Below are 19,481 nucleotides of genomic sequence, written 5' to 3' on the forward strand. Positions count from 1 at the left end.
TCTGCTGGTTCCGCGTTGTACTGCAGAAAAGTTCTGAGAAGAAAACTGTTGTGGGCACGCCCGGGTGTGGCTTATGTGACCTCGCTGATCTCATGTGCGCGGACGATGCCAGGGCGGAGTCGTGTAATGCCACCCCGCCCCTGGCGCACAGGGATGGTGTGGCAAAACGTTTCCGGATCCAGTCCCACGCCTGGGGATAAGTCTACGTGAAGGAATCTGCGGCTAAAATCATCTCTACCAGATACATCGTTACCGAAGGTAAGAAACTCGTACATCAGGAAAACTATCACCCTGCCCACTTTCTTTCCACCTCTGTACCCTTCCAGAGAGGAAGAGAGGCTCCACTGTCTGGACCCAAAACGTGCTCTCTCATTTTACCTGACTCGCACACAACAGTTCTTCGTGGATGACCTGTTCTTTGTTGGCTATGTAGGCGCCACAAAAGGTTGGGCTGTACACAAGAGGACTATCTCCCGCAGGGTCGTCTTGTGTATAAAAGCCTGTTATTCTCTGGCTAAAAAGGAACCTCTGGTGGTGCTGCGCGCCCATTCTACCAGGGCGAGAGCAGCTACTACTGCATTGGGACGTGGTGTCCCCTTGCAAGACATCTGTCAGGCAGCCACGTGGGCCTCACTGCACACTTTTACTAAGCAGCCAAGTCTGGAGAGACGGCTTCTTTGGCCGTTCTGTTCTCCGTGACTTTCTGGTGTGATTTTTATTCGCAGACCCACCACCGGGGTTGGTATTGCTGGGGTATCTAATCTAAGGTAAGGAATCTATCACTAACGTGTCTCTTTCAGATGCACAAGTTACTTACCTTCGGTAATAATATATCTGTAAAACACATTAGTTAGTGATAGATTCCTTACCGCCCACCCATCCTCACTGCTCTGCGAACTGATTTCTAGGGTTAAGGTAATCCTTTTCAGGGCCGTTGTTTCAATGCATTAGTGGTCAGTATCTTGCATGGCTCTGCGTTCCTGGCGCGAAAAATCGTGTACAGAACTGACGTCAGCGCGTGAGGGCGGCGTCTAAGTAGCTGCTGCAACGTCATCCTGGTGATCATGATGCCTGCGGCGAACGCTGAGTCCCGCCCTGCAGTCTCGTGTCCAGATCCTGCTGGCCCGGCGGCTCCGCCACCGGCACCCCAGTATCCTGTGCCACTGGCTCTGGCTCCAGCGCCATAAGGAACAGCGCCGCCGGATCTGGCCCCGGCGCCACCCTCAGCTCTGCCCCAGGCACCGCACTGGTTGCCGTTTATCCCGCCCCTGCCCTGGTTCCCAAACCATTTTGTTCCGGCCTGGGATCCGAATTGGGATGTGGCTCCGGCTCGGCCCCAGCCAGCGCCATTCCCAGACCCGTTCCCGGTGCCGTTTCCGGCGCCGTTTGTCCCTTCTCCGGCTCTGCCGCCACGACCGGCTCCCTCTACGCCAGAGCCGGACGAAGACTGGAACGGGTCCAAGGTCCCCCTTGCCCGGCAGTGTGACTCTGAGCAAGATTGGGTGGACGAACTTGAAGATACAGGTGAACTTAATGTGTCTTCTGACCCGGGGTTTGCCTCTCCTCAACCTACTATGGAGGAGGGTTCTTCCTACACCGTGGTGCTGTGTCGGTCTACGGAGGCTCTCAATCTCGACCTCCCTACAGTGGCCCTAAAATCCAACCTCACCGAAGTCCTCTTGGGCACTTGGTTGCGACCGGCCACTGGGGCGCCGGTGGATTGAAACGTCACTAGGCGTAATTGCCCTGCGCCTGGTGACCCCGCCTTTTTGACCACTCACCCCACGCCTGAGAGGTTGGTCATTCTGGCCTCAACATCGCAGAGTGCCTTTCCCACGGCTCCACCAGATAAGGATTCTAAAAGGCTAGAACAATTTGGCAAGAGGTTGTTCTCCTCAGCCAGCTTGGGGCTGCGGTCGGTTAACACCGCCTGCTTATTGGGCCGTTACTCCCACGCAGTGTGGGATTCTGTAACTCAGGTCTTGCCTCAGTGTTCTGAGGAGGTCCAGGCTGTCCTTTCCCAAGCAATTGCGGAGGGTAAGGATGCGGCTAAGTTTGCCATCAGGTGTGGTTTGGACACTGATGATTCGTTGGGCAGGGCAATTTCCACAAAGAACCCTGCCACGCCTGGGTTTCGTTCCTTTCATGGCCAGACCAGGGGCACCCAAGCACGCTCCTCCAACAAGCCTCTGCAGAACCAGCCTCAGCACGGCCGGGCCGTGGATTCCTCAGGGGCGAGTCTGGTAACCAGCATGCGGGTCAGTCCACCTCCACCCCCGCTGCTTACGCCTCTAAGCCTTTCTAATCTGAGCGTCAGGGAGCACCCCACGCTGGTAGGTGGCAGGGTCCTCTGCTACTGGCGCGAAATTACATCGGACAAGTGGGTGCTGCAGATAATCTGCCAAGGTCCTCCCTTCCGGCCATGCCACCTCGGTACCACCTCATGTCGGGGGATCATTTGGCTCTTCTCCGTCATGAAGTCACGGCCCTCCTGGCCAAGGGGACCATTGAGTGCATTCCCGGTCAGGAAGTAGGGAGTGGTTGTTATTCCCACTACTTTCTGGTCCCCAAGAAGGACAAGGGGGGCGGGGTCCTGCGCCCCATCTTGGACCTCCAGGACGTCAATCGCTTCCTCCGGAAGGAGAAGTTCAAGATGCTGACTCTTGCTCAGATCCTGGCTGCCCTGGACCCTGGAGACTGGATGATAGCGTTGGACTTGCAGGACGCTTATTTTCACATCCCTGCCTGCCGGCCCACCGCCGCTACCTGCGGTTCACAGTAGGTCAGGAGCATTTTCAGTTTGCCGTGCTCCCCTTCGGCCTTATCAGTGCCCCTCGGGTGTTCACGAAGGTGATGGCAGTGGTCGCAGCTCATCTGCGCAGGTCAGGGGTGTCAGTCTTCCCCTACCTCGACGACTGGCTGTTGAAGGCGGGCTCGCCCCAGGCAGTTGTCACCCAACTCCAGACTACGGCCGAGCTCTTGCATTTGCTGTGGTTCTCCATCAATGTTCCAAAGTCGCACCTGAGTCCCTCTCAGAAGCTCCCATTCATTCGAGCGGTTCTGTTTTGGGTTTATCCTCCCGAGCAGTGGATCCGGGATATTCAGGCTATGATTCCGTTCTTTCAGCCTCTATCCTGGGTTTCAGTCAGGCTGACCCTCCGGCTTCTGGACCTGATGGCCTCCTGCATGCAAGAGGAGGCCCTAGCCAGATGGCATGCGCGGGCTCTGCATTGGGACCTGAAGTTCCAGTGGGCACAGCATCAGGGCAACCTATCCGATCACATCCAGATCTCGGAGGGCACTGCACAACAGTTGCAGTGGTGGCTCACGAATCATGATTGGGTCAGTGGCAGATCCCTCTTCCATCCCCAACCGGAGCACACAGTGGTGATGGATGCTTTCCTCCTGGGATGGGGAGGCCACATGGGAGAGGCGAGATCAGATGCCTCTGGTCTCCGGCGGAGTCCCTGCTCCATATCAACTTTGTGGAGCTGTAGGCGATCCGGCTTGCACCGAAGGCATTCCTTCCCTCTGTCTGGGAAAGTGTAGTACAGGTGTTCACGGACAACACCACCACCATGTCATATTGCAACAAACAGGGCGGGGTTGGGGTCGTGGACCCTATGTCAGGAGGCTCTGCTCCTCTGGACATGGCTGGAACATCAAGGCATTACCTTGGTGTTTCAACACCTGGCAGGTTCTCTGAACTCCAGGGCGGACAAACTCAGCCTCCGGTGCATGGTGGATCACAAATGGCATCTGAACTCGGACGTGGTGCAAGGTCTCTTTCTGCAGTGGGGAGAGCGTTGGTTAGATCTATTCGCCACCAAAGAGAATGCGCAATGTCATCAGATCTGCGTGTTGGAATTTCCAAGGCGGCACTCACTCTGAAGCGCTTTTCGTCGCGAGTGGAGCTGCGGTCTATTGTACGCCTTTCCACCTATACCACTTCTGCCCAGAGTGCTGAAGAAGATCAGGCGCGACCGGGGCCAAGTGATTCTTGTGGATCCGGACTGGGCTCGAAGAGTATGGTATGCCGAGCTACTCAGTATGAGCATCGATCCCCCGATCCGTCTGCCTCTTCGGGTGGATCTTTTGTCACAGCAGCATTTAACGGTCCTCCACCCAAACATGTCTAGCCTCCACCTCGATACATGGAGATTGAGCGGCGACAGTTGACACCTTTCGATCTTCCTCCTGAAGTCTGTGATGCCATTCTGGCAGCCAGGCGTCTCCCTCCACCAAAAGGGTATACGCCTCTAGGTGGAACAGATTTGCGGCATAGTGCACAGCGATGGCTGCGGATGCCCTTTGTGCCCCTCTGTCTGAGGTTCTTCTGTTCCTTCTCTCTATGGCCCAGCAGGGCTCTGCTCTGGGCAAAGGTTATCTTTTGGCCATCTCCGCCTTTCTACGGCTTCCAGATCAGCCTTCTCTTTTTAAGTCCCCGATTGTTAACCGTTTTCTTAAAGGCATTACGCATTCGTTTCCACCCGTACCCTTCATAATGCCTTAGTGGGACTTATATCTTGTCTTGACTTTACTGATGTGCACTCCCTTTGAGCCCCTTCATAACTGTCCCTTACGTATTCTCACTCTAAAGCCGGCTTTCCTGGTTGCTATCACCTCTGCCAGAAGAGTGAGTGAGCTCCAGGCCCTTTCTTCCAAACCTCCTTTCCTTTCTGTTCATCCGGACAAGGTGGTTTTAAGGACCCGTCCTTCTTTTCTGCCAAAGGTTATCACGCCCTTCCACATCGGGCAGACCATCACTTTGCCCACCTTCTTTCCGCCTCCACATCTTTCAAGGGAAGAGGAGAGGCTCCACCGTCTGGACCCAAAATGTGAACATGCATTCTATCTACTTTCTGGATCCAGTCTGATGCCTGGGCATATTCTAAGGTAAGGAATCTATCACTAACTAATGTCTCTTACAGATATAGCGTTACACAAGTAGTAACTTGTGTGTCGCTGCTTGTCCCCAGGGCTGGTTTCTGGCCTCTTGGGTGCGTGGGCTCTCCGCGGGTGATGCGGCCCCGCGTATCGTTCCCCTATCCACCATTTTCCGGTATGGGGATGTCGAGAGCCTAGATGGAGTCGTATGCGGTGGCCTTGCAGACCTCGCTGGCTTCTCCTCCTCCTTCCCCTCCTGGGACGTCTGCGGATCCCTTGCATTGTGCGGGGCCCATGTTTTGGGACTCTATGTACCCTATGTGGAGCGACCCTTGACCCTGCTTGCAGGTCAGGCCGCTCCCCACTCTGCACAGCACCTCTGCCGTGTCCGTGCCTCTCCCCCCCCCCCGCTGCCTTAAGTTCGCCGCTGCATAGCGCCACTCGGCGCCTGCTGTGTACCTGGTTTTACTTTGTGTCCTTTGGTATTGTTTAACTGTTTTTTCTTCTGTCATTTGTTTGTTTCTCTAGCCTTGACCCCCTTTTCTCCACCAGCACCCCGCTCTGCCCCCCGCCCCAGCCGCTGCTTCCCAGCTGCTCCTCCCTCCCCGCTTCCCTTATATGGAGGCCGCTACGCGGCCGCGCAGCAAACGCACCGTGGGCGCGCCGAAGGCAAGCCCGTCTGCACCCGCCCGCGCCTGGACCGCGCCCAGCATCAGAACCCCTGGACCCCGGAGACGCCACGACACCCGATTGCACTACGACGCCAGCACCCTCCACGCACTAAACCCCGACCGAGAACTCACCTGCCACCGAGCAACCCCGAAGCGCACCCACGGATCCTTCACCTGCTGGAACTGCAACTTCACCAGCATCCAGCCAGCCACACCTCCCTCCGAGGAACCCAACTACCTCAGATGCATCCTCCTCAACACCCTCTCCGCCCGCAAACACACCATCGAGCTCTGGGACCTACCTCCCCTGACGTCGCCTTCCTCACAGAGATCTGACTGAACCCTGGGTCCACACCCGACATCGCCATTGCCATTCCGGAAGGATACAAGATAACGCGCAGGGACCGCGCTAACGGAACAGGAGGAGGAATCGCCATCGTCCACAGGAACACCCTCAGAGTATCAACCAACACCGATGACACCCTCAGCACCGCCAAACACATGCACTTCCAGATCCACACCGATCCCAACACCACCCTCAGAGGAACCCTCATCTACAGACCCCCCCGGACCCTGACCACAGTTCAGCGACTCCATCGCCGACTTCATCAGCATCCACGCCCTCGCCTCCACAGACTACATCCTCCTCGGGGACTTGAACTTCCAACTCGAGAACAACAACGACACCAACTCCACCACCCTGATCGGCAACCTCGGACTAAGACAACTTGTGACAGCACCCACCCACGCCACCGGTCACACGCTAGACCCCATCTTCTCTGCAAGCCCCCACGTCTCCTTCAACCACACCACCGAACCCCACTGGACCGACCACCGCTGCGTCCACTTTACCTTCAGGAAGCCCACACACGTCGCCGCACCCAACAGATGCATCATCGCTGCTGGGGAAAAGTTACTGAAGAGCAGCTAGCTACCGCCCTCGCCCATAGCCCACCAGCCGACCCCACCGAACCTGACACCCCCACCCTCAACCTCCGACAATGGATCATCGACTGCGCCAACACCTCCGCCCCGCTCAAGACACCCTCCAACAGCCACACCAGCAAGAAAGCCTCCTGGTTCACTGAAGACCTCCAGGCCTCCAAGCATACTTGCCAGAAACTAGAGAAGAACTGGCTCCGCGAACGATCAGCAGACAACTACGCGGCCCTCAAGAACGCCACCCGCAGACACCATCAGCTCATCAGAACCGCCAAGAGGACCGCATTCAAGGACCGCCTGAATAACAACGCACCACATCAAAGAGCTCTTCAGCATCGTGAAGGAACTCTCCAACCCCAGCTCCAACACCAACTACATCCCCCCTTCGCCGGTCCTGTGCGACTCACTGGCCACTTACTTCCCCGCAAGATTGCAGACATCCACGACAGCTTCAATGCCACGACGGCCCCGCCAACCACCGAGACCCCCACCGCCGCAACCACCTACAGCCTAATCGCATGGTCCAATGACAATGACGATGACCCCATCAAAATCATGAACTCCGTCCACTCTGGATCCCCGTCTGACCCATGCCCACACCACGTCTTCAAGAAAGCCAGCACAATCATCGCACCCCATCTCCGGAGAATCATCAACACCTCTTTCGAGACAGCAACCTTCCCAGAGAGCTGGAAGCATGCCGAGATCAACGCCTTACTAAAGAAACCCAAGGCGGACCCCAAGGACCTCAAGAACTTCGTCCCATCTCCCTGCTCCCGGCGAAGGTCACCGAGAAAATCGTCAACAAGTAACTGACCCGCTACCTTGAGGACAACAACATCCTGGACCCATCCCAGTCCGGTTTCCGCAGCAACCTAAGCACCGAATCCGCCCTCATCGCCACCGACGACATCAGGACCCTGCTCGACAACGGAGTAACAGCAGCCTTCATACTCCTGGACCTGTCATCCACGACACGGTCTGCCACCAGACACTATGAGCACGCCTACACGACGCCGGGATCCAAGAGAAGAGCCTAGACTGGACCACATCCTTCCTGGCCGGCAGAGCGTCCGCCTCCCCCCTTCAGCTCCACCGCCACTGAGATCATCTGTGGCGTACACCAGGGCTCCTCCCTCAGCCCAACCCTGTTCAACATATACATGGCTCCCCTCGCCTACGTCGCCCGTCAGTCCAACCTCAACATCATCTCCTACTCTGACAACACCCAGCTGATCATCTCCCTCACCAAAGACCCTCACACCGCCAAAACCAACCTCCACGAAGGAATGAAGGCCGTCGCCGAATGGATGAGGAAACAGCCGACTGACGCTGAACTCGGACAAGACGGAGGCCCTCATCCTCGGCTCCACCCCTTCAGCCTGGGACGACTCCTGGTGGCCGACATCACTGGGAACAGCCCCGACACCCGCTGGCCACGCACGCAATCTGGGGGTCATCCTCGACTCCATCATCTCCATGACCAAACAGGTAAACGCCGTCTCCTCATTCCTGCTTCAACACCCTACGAATGCTCCGCAGGATCTTCAAGTGGAACCCCACCGAAACGAGAAGAACAGTAACCCAGGCCCTCGTCTCCAGTAGGCTGGACTACGGAAATGCCCTCTACGCAGGAACATCAAACAAGCTCCTGAGACGGCTGCAACGCATCCAGAACGCCTCAGCACGACTGATCCTCGACATCCCCCGCCGCAGCCACATCACACCTCACCTGAGAGACCTACACTGGCTCCCCATCAACAAGAGGATAACCTTCAAGCTCCTCATCCACGCACACAAGGCCCTCCACAACGCCGGCCCAGCGTACCTCAACAAACGACTCAGCTTCTACACCCCTACCCGCAAACTCTGTTCAGCTGGCCTCGCCCTCGCCACAGTGCTGCGCATCCTTCTCCCACTTCGCCGCCAAGACCTGGAACACCCTCCCCACCAACCTACGGCAGACCCAAGACCACCTGACCTTCAGACGACTTCCCAAGACCTGGCTCTTCGATCAGTAGCAGCACCCTTCCCCCCTCAAGCCCCCCCCCAGCACCTTGAGACCCTCACGGGTATGTAGCGCACTTAACAAATGTCCTGATTGATTGATTGATTGGGGTAGTGGTAGCTGTTGTATAGATTGCGCTGTGCTTTGGGATTGTGGTCGCCTTCAGGCCTCTGCTCTCCATGGCGTTTATGTATGTTGCTGATGCTTCTTTAGGTCGTGTATGCGGACCCCTCGTGGTGGTGTGTCCGGGCATTTTCTCGCCTTCATGGTCCTGTCCTGGAGGCTGAGATGGTTTCATTTTGTTCCCTATTTCAGGCACAGCCTGCCTGGTCTTCCTGGGGGCTCAGGCTATTCTCCTATTTCTTGCTGCTTATTGCTGCTGGCGCCACTCTGTCTGGTCTGTTGATTTCCGACTATGGTGGGCTTGCCTTCTTTTCCCTTGTTTCCTTGGGCCTTCTAGGTTTCATTTTCTTCTTCTTCTTCCTTACCTGGAATTAGATGGAAGTTCGGTTGCCTTGCAGGGGCGTGGGGTGCTTCGGCCTCCCCTGCCTTGCCCTTGTTTCCTCTGTTGAGTGTGAACGGGCTTCTCGTTCTCCTTTTTTTCTTCCCACACCCCTCTAGGGGTTGGGGTGGTCTGCTTATGGGGATCCCCTTGCCTGGGGAGAAGGGCTCCTCGCCTTGTCCGTTGGACTGGTCCCCTGTGGGACCTTCTGTCATGTCCAGGCAGGTGGGGTCCTTTTGCAGACCCTCCTTCCCTGTGGGTATGGCTAGGGTATCTATTCTAAGTTAAGGAATCTGCGGCTAGTAATCTCTATCAGATGTACGAGTTACTTATTTTATTTTATTTATTTTTAAAGTTTTATAGAACGCGAACAAGATCCTCACGGATATCAGAGCGCTTTACACACATATGGGATATAAAGGCAAAAGAATAATTAACAAGGCATTTTGTGCAAAGAAGAGCAAATGGTTATCCATAGAGTCAATGCAAGGTAGCAAAGGTGCATAGGTGGTCTGGCAAGTCATTGTCATAAAAGGAAAAATAATGAGTCTCGAAATTTCCTTAGCCTACATTCATGTGAATTTTGCCAAGAGGATCGATTTTACTTCTTTTTTGATGGATGCCGTGGATGAGATAGGTCTGGTTTCTGGAGGGAGGGCATTCCAGATCCTGGGCGCCATCCCTGAGAAGGAGCGTTTATATGTTTTATTCGGTAACGATGTATCTGGTAGAGACGATTCTAGCCGCAGATTCCTTCACGGCCCGCCCTTCCTCCTCGTTCTACGAGGACCCTTTTTGGCTTGGTCTTCTGCACTCGCCTTCCGGTGGATGGCTGTTTCTTTGAGTGCATTCTTCACTCTTTGACAGGATGTTTTTGTCTTGTTTCTTGTTCCTTCCTACTCTATGGCATTTTAGAGAATGAGTCTATATGTACTCCTGTGCCCCTCTGTCCTGGTTGCTTTGGGATTGGGGCTTGCCTTGCTCTCTTCCATCCCCTTCCTCCCTCATTGTTTTTAGGGTCCTGGCCCCTCTGCTACCCCTTGGGTTGGGGTCACCTGGCAGTGCTTTGCCCTTTCTTTCCTTGGGGGATTGTCATACTCTGTGCTAGGGTCGCCTTGAAGGGTTGTTGGTCCCTGTTTGTCTTGGAACTTCGTTGTTCTTGGTTGGGGTTATACTCCTGCTGAGGTTGTCATGACATTTTGCATGTCTACCTTGTCTCTGGGGGATACTGTCTACATTGTGGCAGGGTGGCTGTTCAGGCTTGGGCCCTATTCTTTATCCTTTATTCTTTCCCTGCCTTTGGGTACTGCGGTGTCTGGCACTGCGCCTTATGGTGTTGTTCCTCACCTTTCCTTTTTCCAAATGTTCTGCTAGTTCGCACATTGTTCCCATGGTCCCATGCTCCCACAGTTTGTCTGGTGGCTCCGCGTTGTGGCGCGGAAAAGTTCTCCGAAGAAAACTGATGTAGGCGCAACGGGGTGAGACTTATGTGACCTCGCTGATGTCACGTGCGCGGACGACGCCTGGGCGGAGTCGCGCGATGCCGTCCCCCCAGCACGCAGGGATGCTGTGGCAAAATGTTTTCCAGATCCAGTCTCATGCCTTGGGATAATTCTACGTTAAGGAATCTGCAGCTAGAATCATCTCTACCAGATACATTGTTACCGAAGGTAAGTAACTCGTACGCCAGTGTGTAACCCAGGGTGACCCAGTGCTATTCCACATCTGTGAGATCCGTTGTTTCCCATATATTCAGGAGCCCCAATCTCAGTGTCAGAGGTATATTTCCCTAAGGCGTTATGCATATGCCTTGTGGACCCCACCCATTGTCTTGATGAGCGAGCATTCCCATATAGTGTGGTAAATAAAGAGTGGCCTCTTCAGAGCAGACTCACAAACAAAGTAAGTCTTCTCTACGCCCGATCTTGCTAAGTACAGCCCCAGTGAAATATGACCTATAGAAAATCTTCAATTGGATAAGTCGGAATTTGAGAGGAATCGCCGCTTCCAGTGGAGACATAAGTGCAGATTGCCAATCGTCATCATCAATTGGACCTACATCCGCTTGCCATTGTTCACGGGGGTACTTAAGTTAGGTCGGTAAATTATTGCTTAGCTTACGATACATCAATGAGATCACTTTACACTGCAGGGTTCAGAAAGTAGACGATCCTCGAGAGGAGACGATTCTGGTATATCCTCCACCTCAGCAAGTGCTGCGTTTAGAGCATGACAGATTTGCAAGTAGCGAAAGACCTCTTCTGGGGCCATATCATATTTCTTTACCAATTGAGCGAATGGGACCATTTTCCCCTTTTTCCTGAGCTCTCCAATAGAGAAGGTTCGGATACTGTCCCACCTATTAAACCCTGGTTGGTAACATAATGTCCCCAATTTTTGTGTCGACCACAGAAGGGTGGCCTGAGTTAGGACTCCCAGCCAACCCAGTTTTCTGTTAGCTTGCCAGCAAACATCTGTGGTTTGAGCAGTGGGGCCTACCTACCGGCCTCTCCTCACACTAGAGTACAGGGCCCCTAGATATCCCTCTCTCCCAGATCAGTTGAGAGGTGATATATCCAATGGTTCACTACCACTAGCTGAGATGCCTAGTAGTAGAGGCATATATCGGGGAGAGCGATACCGCCATCATGCCAACTTCTGGTAGGTTTGTGCAAGGCTATGCGGGGTGCCCTCTCATCCCATAACAAGGATCTCACCTCCCTCTCCACATTGTTAAAGTATAACTCCAGGAGTTTTGTACGCACAGTTCTGGAGTATATATAAAAATCGGGCAGAGCGCAAGCATTTTAAATAGGGCTTGCTGGCACAACAGGGAGAGGGGCAGTGCCCGCCAGTGTTTGACATCGCTCGCAGCCTACTCAATGGCGGTACTAGATTGTTGTTGTGAAAGACGCTAGGGTCTGGAGTAACATAGATACCCAGGTATCGAAACCCTCCCTCCGCCACCATCAATTCACAACCCGGTGGGAATCATGAGGTTGACCCATGCAGCGGATAGAGCACCGATTTAGACCAATTGATCGAGTACCCTGAGTATTTCCCAAAGTTTGTGAAGATATTTTGGATTCTGTGAAGTGACCGCGCGGGGAGGCAAGATGGAGCAGGATATCATCTGCGTAGAGGGATATTCTATCTTCCTGTCCCTCAGCCCATTTTAATCCTCATATTAGGACATCCCTTCTTACCCAATTTGCCAAGGGCTCAAGTATCAATGAGAAAAGCAATGGAAACCGTGGGCATCCCTGCCTGGTCCCCCTTTTCAGTGGGAATATTCGGGATGTGCGATTGTTAACTCTAGTTTGACCTTTGAGATCTGTATTATAGTAGCATGAATTTCGGGCCAAACCCGAAGTGCTGCAGCACCTCAAAGACTTAGTGACACTCGATCTAATCGAATGCCATTCTCGCGTCCAGAGAAAGTATGATTGCGTCCTCTTCTATACTGTGTTTGCGGCCAAGCACATTATGTAACCTGCCTATGTTAAGGTCTGTACTTCTGCCCGGCATAAAGCCGGATTCATCTGCGTGCACCAGAGAGGTGAGCAGAGGGGCCAGCCGGGACGCTAGCAGTTTCGCAAGGATTTTAGCCTCCGACTTGATCAGAGATATCGGGCAATACAACCTGGCCCGACCCACAGAGATTCTTTGGTTTTCCTGGTTTGCGAATTACTACTATGGATGCAATCCTCTGGTCGTCCGTCAAAAACCCCTTTTCATGGCTCTCATTATACATGTCTCTCAGATAGGGGGTTATTATTAAGATAGTAGATTTGAGGAGCTCGACAGGGATCCTATTGGGGGCCATTGCCTTCCCGGATTGTATATTACCTATTGCTCTCTGGATCATCTCATCGGTGATATCTTCCTCCAGCGAGTCTCTCTCACTGGGGGACAGAGCAGGCAAGGTTAAATCTTCCAAGAGCCGCCAAGAGTCTTCTGCGTCGGTGTTAACTGATGGTGTATAGATCTGTTCGAAATAATCAGCAACGGTCTCTGCAATTTCCTGTGGATCCAAAAGGGTCTGTGTATCATTGATATTCAGCTGAGGGACCCAACGCTCCTCTACCTCCTTCCTTTCCAACCATGCGAGCATCTTTCCAGCTCTATCTCCCAACTCATAGAGCTTATGACGCGTGGCCAACTGCGAGACCCGGGCCTTATCCCAGACCATTGCTTTATAATTGAGCTGTTTAACCTGCAGTTCATGTCTCGAGGCTTCATCTGGGGAACGCGTATCTTCTGCTTCAAGAGTGTGGAGCTCAGTCTCTGTCTGCTCTATCTGCGCCTGTTGCTTTTTGTTGTACCCCACCTTAAGTGACAAGGCCACCCCCTTCACCACCGTCTTGTATGCCTCCCATATTATCTGTGCCGATTCAACAGAGCCAACATTCTCCCGAAAGTAATGTTCCGATAGCTCCCGTATGCTTTCTTTAATGACTGGAATCTTGAGTAGCCAAGGATTGGGAAGGCGTTTCTTTGACGTGGATTATTGTATGTGAATTTGGCTGAGACTGGTGAGTGATCCAAGATGCCGTGTGGAAGACAGTGCGGCTCCTAGAACCCAGCTATACTAACCGCATGTGTTAAAAGATGGTCTATACGTTAAAAGCTATTATGAACGCAAGAGTAATACGTAAAGCCTGTCGTGTCAGGATGAAAATGGCGCCATATATCAGTGTTACCCAAGGCAGTGAGAAATTCCTCCTTATTTGTGTCCGGTCACGATAGGGGTCGTGTGGGTTAGCGGTCTAACTGATCATTTACCGTCATATTAAAATCTCCCCCTAGGATTAGAGTACCCAGTGCGAGATCAAGCAAGACCCTCCCCAGGTCCGCTAGCGTTCCTTTACCTAGAGCTAGTGGAGCATAAACTGAGACAATATTGATAGGCCTCCCCTCCCAAACAGCCTCCACCACCGCAAAACTACCCTGGGGGTCTGCCCATGTACGTTGCTGAGTCAATGCAAGAGTATTCTTAATTAAAATGCCCGTGGCCCTGGACTGCGAGGTGTATCCCGCATGGACCCAAAGCTTATAACCCCATCAGGACAAGGCCTCACACCTATTGCCCACCAGGTGCGTTTCTTGTAGGAGGATTATATCTGGGGCCTGTCTTTTAAGGGACTGCAGTACGATCCCTCGTTTAATTTTGTCACCAACCTATTGATGTTCCACGTTAGGATTGTCAGTGACGTTTTGATTTGATGAGCAGCCATCACGTTAGACCTTGGGAAACATCTGGACCAGGGGCCATATCCGAATGATCAATGATGTCAACACTAACTCAGAAAGCCCCTCTGTCATGATAAGTAAATAACTATAATATCTGAAAGAAGCAGTTAGTTATAGATTCCTTACCTTAGAATTACCCCTAGGCGTCAGACTTGATCTGGAAAGTTTAACGTCAGCAGTACCCGTGCGCGTCGGAAGGTGGTGTCGGTCGACTCCACGTTCGTCGTCTGCGTCGTGGTCGCCTGGATGACGTTGCTGTAGCTACATAGATGCCACCACTGTGCGTTCACGTCAGTTCTTTATTTTTCTGCACCAGCAAGGGCAGATCTGGAGAGAGCTGTACTCCCAGTCACTTTTTGACAGACTTTTTTGCAACTTTTCTCGACTTCGTTTTTGAGTCTCACATTGACTCCTGGTGCATGAGGGATGCCTGGTGTCAAGGCATGGTGTTCCTGTACTCGAATGATGTCGGTGACGGATCCGCACCGCGTGCGCCTCTACTGCCTGTAGCGCGACCGTGACCCCGACCCCAAGTCGTGCTCCGACTGCCGAACCATGGGCCAAAGTCTTTGCGGAAGCGGTCTCTAAAGCTCCTCATTGCCAGGCAGTCGACGCTGCCTCTCTCAAGGTCACGGTCGCATGGGAGGTCGAGGGACCGATCGCTGAGTCATCACCATCACCATCACTCCTCTTCTAAGTCTTTGCGCTCGGGGTCAGATAAGTCGAAGCACAAAAAGAAGTCGAAGAAGCATCATCAGTCTTCGACTTCCACTCGTCCGTCGGCCGACGCGACGAAGGGTGCAGGTGGTGCCCCTCCCGTGGCTCTGTGTGCGGAGCCTTCAGGGTTGATTCCGGCCTTCCCTCCCTTCCTGGGACCGTGAGCGACTCCTGACCAGCTTCATCAATTTTACGAAGCGATGCAGGCCACCAGTGGGCACCTTCAGGCCCCGCGAACTCAACTGGGGCCCCAGGTCTTCGATGCCGACGGCTTCGGCCTCTGCACCGAGTGTGTGTGTGTCTGTATGTAATGTAACTGATGCTCATTTTTGAGGGGGCTCACCGTTCCCTCAGGCCTCGTCCTGGCCTGCCGGCCCACCCCATCATAGCCAAGACTTTGTACTTTAGGGACCGTGATGCCATCTTTTGTGCGGCCAGAGAAAAAGGGGGACATTTATCACTAGTGTAACTCCCTTTCGTGTTATCCTGACTACACCATGGCGGTTCAGACGGCACTCCGTGAGTTCTTACCGGCAAAGCGGCTCCTTCAGAAGGCATACCCGGCTAAAATGCGCATTAAACAAGGCTCCAAGACTCTTACCTTTCAGGATCCAAGAGAGGCGTTGGCGTTTGCTAAAAAAAACTCGACTGGTCACACCGCTCTTAGCCTGCCAACTCCCAAGCAGCTTCTGATGATAATCTTAGTGACAATTACTGACCTGTTCGCAAGCTTTGAAGTTATGCTATTTGCACTGTTTGTTACTCAGGCTCATAATTTGCATTGAGACCTTTGGGTTCACGTTGCCTCCTAGGTCATCCCTGTTCATTTCTTCGCTATTGACGTGGTGTTCCTTACTCCTTGATGTTCATTCCTGGAGTTTGCTGTCATTAACGGCTTGGTCACCCTGGCTCTCTGACAGGGGCATATGCTGGGCGTTGCCATGCCCCCACAGGATAATTTCCATCACGGACACAGCTTTTTCCCTTCCTAGTTGTGGGTCCCTGGGGTGGCAATGGGTGGTATCTCGGCCTGATTGGGGGGTTGTGTGGGGTTGGGGATGTGGGACTTCCTGGGTTTTTTGTTTTGGGGGTGGGCTCAGGGGTTGGGTGTTTGGGGTCTGCGGCCTCCCTATGAAGTGTATGGTATCCTGAGCTACTCAGTATGAGCATTGATCCTCCGATCAGACTGCCTCTTCAGGAGGGTCTACTGTCGCAGCAGCAGGGGATGGTCCCCCACCCGAACCTGTCCAGCCTCCACCTCTTTGCGTGGGGATTGAGCGGCTGCAGTTGATTCCTTTCGACTTGCCTCCTGAAGTTTGTGATTCTGGCAGCCAGGCGTCCCTCCACTAAAGTTTAGGTGGAACAAATTTGTGTCATGGTACACAGCAAAGGCTGCCACTCTTTCTGAAGTACTACTGTTCCTTCTATCTTTTACCCAGAAGGGCTCTGCTCTGGGCACTATCAAGGGCTATCTTTCTGCTATTTTGGCCTTTCTCAGGTTCCCTGATCAGCCCTCTCTTTTCAAGTCCCCTGTTGTAAATAGATTGCTCAAAGGCATTACACACCTTTTTCCTCCTATACCTTTTGTGATGCCTCAGTGGGACTTGAACCTGGTTCTTACACACTTAATGTGCGCTCCCTTTGAACCCCTTCACAACTGTCCTCTTCGTCTCTTGACCTTGAATTCTGCCTTCCTGGTGGACATCACCTCCGCTTGCCGAGTGTGTGAGCTCCAGGCTCTTTCTTGTAAGCCTCCTTTCCTTTCAGTCCATCCGGAAAAGGTTGTGCTCAGGCCCGTCCTTCCTTTTGCCTAAAGTTGTTACAGCCTTTTACATTGGGCAGACTATTACCTTGCCCACCTTCTTTCCACCTCCGCATCCTTCCAGGGAGGAAGAAAGGCTCCACCGTCTGGACCCAAATCGTGCGCTCTCATTTTATCTCAAATGCAGACAACAGTTCCGGGTGGTTGACCTACTCTTTGTTGGCTACGTTGGCACCAAGAAAGGTTGGGCGGTACACAAGAGGACTATCTCTCGCTGGGCTGTCTTGTGTATCAAAGCCTGTTACTCTTTGGCTAAAAAGGAACCTCCGGTGGGGCTGCTTGCTCATTCCACCAGAGCTACTGCAGCCACTACTGCATTTGGATGTGGTGTCCCTCTGCAAGACATCTGTCAGGCAGCTATGTGGGCCTCGTTGCACACTTTTACTAAGCACTACTAGCTGTACAGCCAAGTCTGTAGAGAAGGCTTCTTTGGCCATTCTGTTCCACGTGACTTTCTGGTGTGATCGTGGTTCGGACTCCCACCACCGGGGTTGGTATTGCTGAGGGATCTATTCTAAGCTAAGGACTCTATCACTTTGTTTTTCTTTCAGATGAACAAGTTACTTGCCTTTGGTAACAATATATCTGTAAGAAACATTAGTAGTGATAGATTTCTTACCGCCCCACCCATCCTCTCCGTTCTGCGAACTGATTTCTAGGGTTAAGGTCATCCCTTTCACGGCCCTATTTTCAATGCACAAGTGGTCAGTTTCTTGCATGGCTCTGCGATACTGGTGCTGAAAGTCGTGTACAGAACTGACGTCAACGCATGTGGTCGGCATCTAAGTAGCGACCACGATGTCATCTCGATGACCACAACGCCAACGACGGACGCAGAGCTGCACGACGCCACCTACCGACGCACAGGGGTACAGCTGATGAAAACTTTCCGGATCCAGTCCGACTCCTGTGGGTAATTCTAAGGTAAGTAATATATCACTACTAATGTTTCTTACAGATATATCATTACCGAAGGTAAGTAACTTGTTCGATTAGCTACTATACTATTTACATGCCTTGAGAACATTTTATTGTTAATTATTAAAGAATGCTCACCCTTGCACACAATACTAAGTGTTGTTTGTTTTCTTTTCATGTTTAGACTCTTCTTGAAACAACAACCAACCTCTTAAATCAAGATTTGCACTGGTCCCTCTGTAATTTACGTGCTTCAGTTACTAGAGGTCTGAACCCAAAACATGACTATTGTAGTATCTGTCTGCAACAATACAAAAGAAGACAAGAGACGGCTGATGAAATCATTGTCTTTAGGTAATTCTGTTGTACATTATAATTTTTTTTTTACACTTATTACATTTAATAGTGATGTAATACCTGCTTTTTTATGATTAGAGGATGTTAAAGGAGTTACGGAATGCTTTTAACGACTTATCAACAACGTAATTAATTTTTTTATTAACCCATTTAACTGTATTCTATATTGCTTGGGCACCAAGAGGTATGCATAGGTTATATAGTAACCACAACACAAGGTCTTAAAATAGACTAGAAACAAACAAGATGAAAAGTGAGGAGAAGGACGGTGAGAAGATGGTGGGGAGAAGATCTTAGAAAGTGGTGAATTAGAGAGATGGGGAGGGAAGAGCAAAGGAAAAGGAGTGGGCAAGTCAGGGGATGGAGAAGGAAAAGAGCGAAGAGTGAGGGATGGCGAAGGAAGGATGAAGGTATAGGATAAAAAGATAAGAGAGACAAAAGGAGAGAGAAATTAGAAGAGGTAGAATATGGAGTAATAATTGTGAAGACTAGGAGATGGGAGCAAGAAAGTGGTAATGAGAAGAAGAGGGGAGTAAGGGATTGGACAACGTGGAAGTAGGTGAAGGGAAGGGTGTAGGAAGCTATCTCTGTATAAATTATACCACAGTAGGGTATAGTGTGCATAGAGTCGAGGTATAGCAGAAGCTAAATTAGGAAAATACCAACAGCTCTCTTTGTGATATTATGGGGAAATAGTTAGGCTTATGTAGAGGGTTTGTTAAGCATTGATTGTATTTACTCAATCAAGACTGATGGCGCACACTCAGAGGCAGAACCCAGAACAATTGGCTAAGTATAAAAAATATATACTTATGTTTTATTTTTAGAACCAAGCAGGACTTGGCACAGGTAAGTAAAGTATATTCTGAAATGCAGGACTTCACAAGGAAATGCAGTTGTGGTTGAATTTGCAATAGTTACAGGTTGGTATTGATTCAAAAAGCAGTTTTCATTACAGAATGATCACTTTTAGAAATCGTTTCAGTTACTTTTAGATTACTTGAGTATTGGGTTGATATTCCTTTATACCACACATAATTATCTCACAATACATGGTAAGTAAGACTTCTATTGGTTTGAGTTAGAGTTACTGTTTTTCCCATACAAAACAACAGTTCAGCACTTAAACATCTTAGGCCCAGAATCTTATAACATGGGTTCCTATGGAATAAAAATGGTCATCGGATTCACGGGTAAGTAAGCGTCTTACAAATGGGTGCTTTGGGGGTTAGGACCAAGGTTCCCCAAGGTCATGATACTCGAGTTGCACCACCAGCGGCACTAGGGGGGTCGGCTGCAGAGTGTAGGGGTCCAATGTTAGCCAATAAGGCTAAGGGGGACTTTGGTTAGGGACTGCCTACAAGCAGGCCACTCAGGTGTGGAAGCCAAGCTCCTGGAGTTAAG

At 51.8% G+C, this 19,481-nt stretch overlaps 1 protein-coding gene across 1 annotated transcript in view; it reads left to right on the top strand.

Annotated features, from left to right (window-relative positions):
- VPS8 (VPS8 subunit of CORVET complex) overlaps nt 1-19,481 on the top strand; it is a 2,052,516-nt gene that overhangs the window by 1,630,983 nt on the left and 402,052 nt on the right. Inside the window, exon 42 of the mRNA XM_078680452.1 lies at nt 17,905-18,074. Within this exon, the coding sequence (XP_078536578.1) occupies nt 17,905-18,074 (170 nt within the window). The remainder of the gene's footprint in view (nt 1-17,904; nt 18,075-19,481) is intronic.

The sequence above is a fragment of the Lissotriton helveticus genome, chromosome 3_1 (genome assembly GCF_964261635.1).
Source record: "Lissotriton helveticus chromosome 3_1, aLisHel1.1, whole genome shotgun sequence".
NCBI lineage: Eukaryota > Metazoa > Chordata > Amphibia > Caudata > Salamandridae > Lissotriton > Lissotriton helveticus.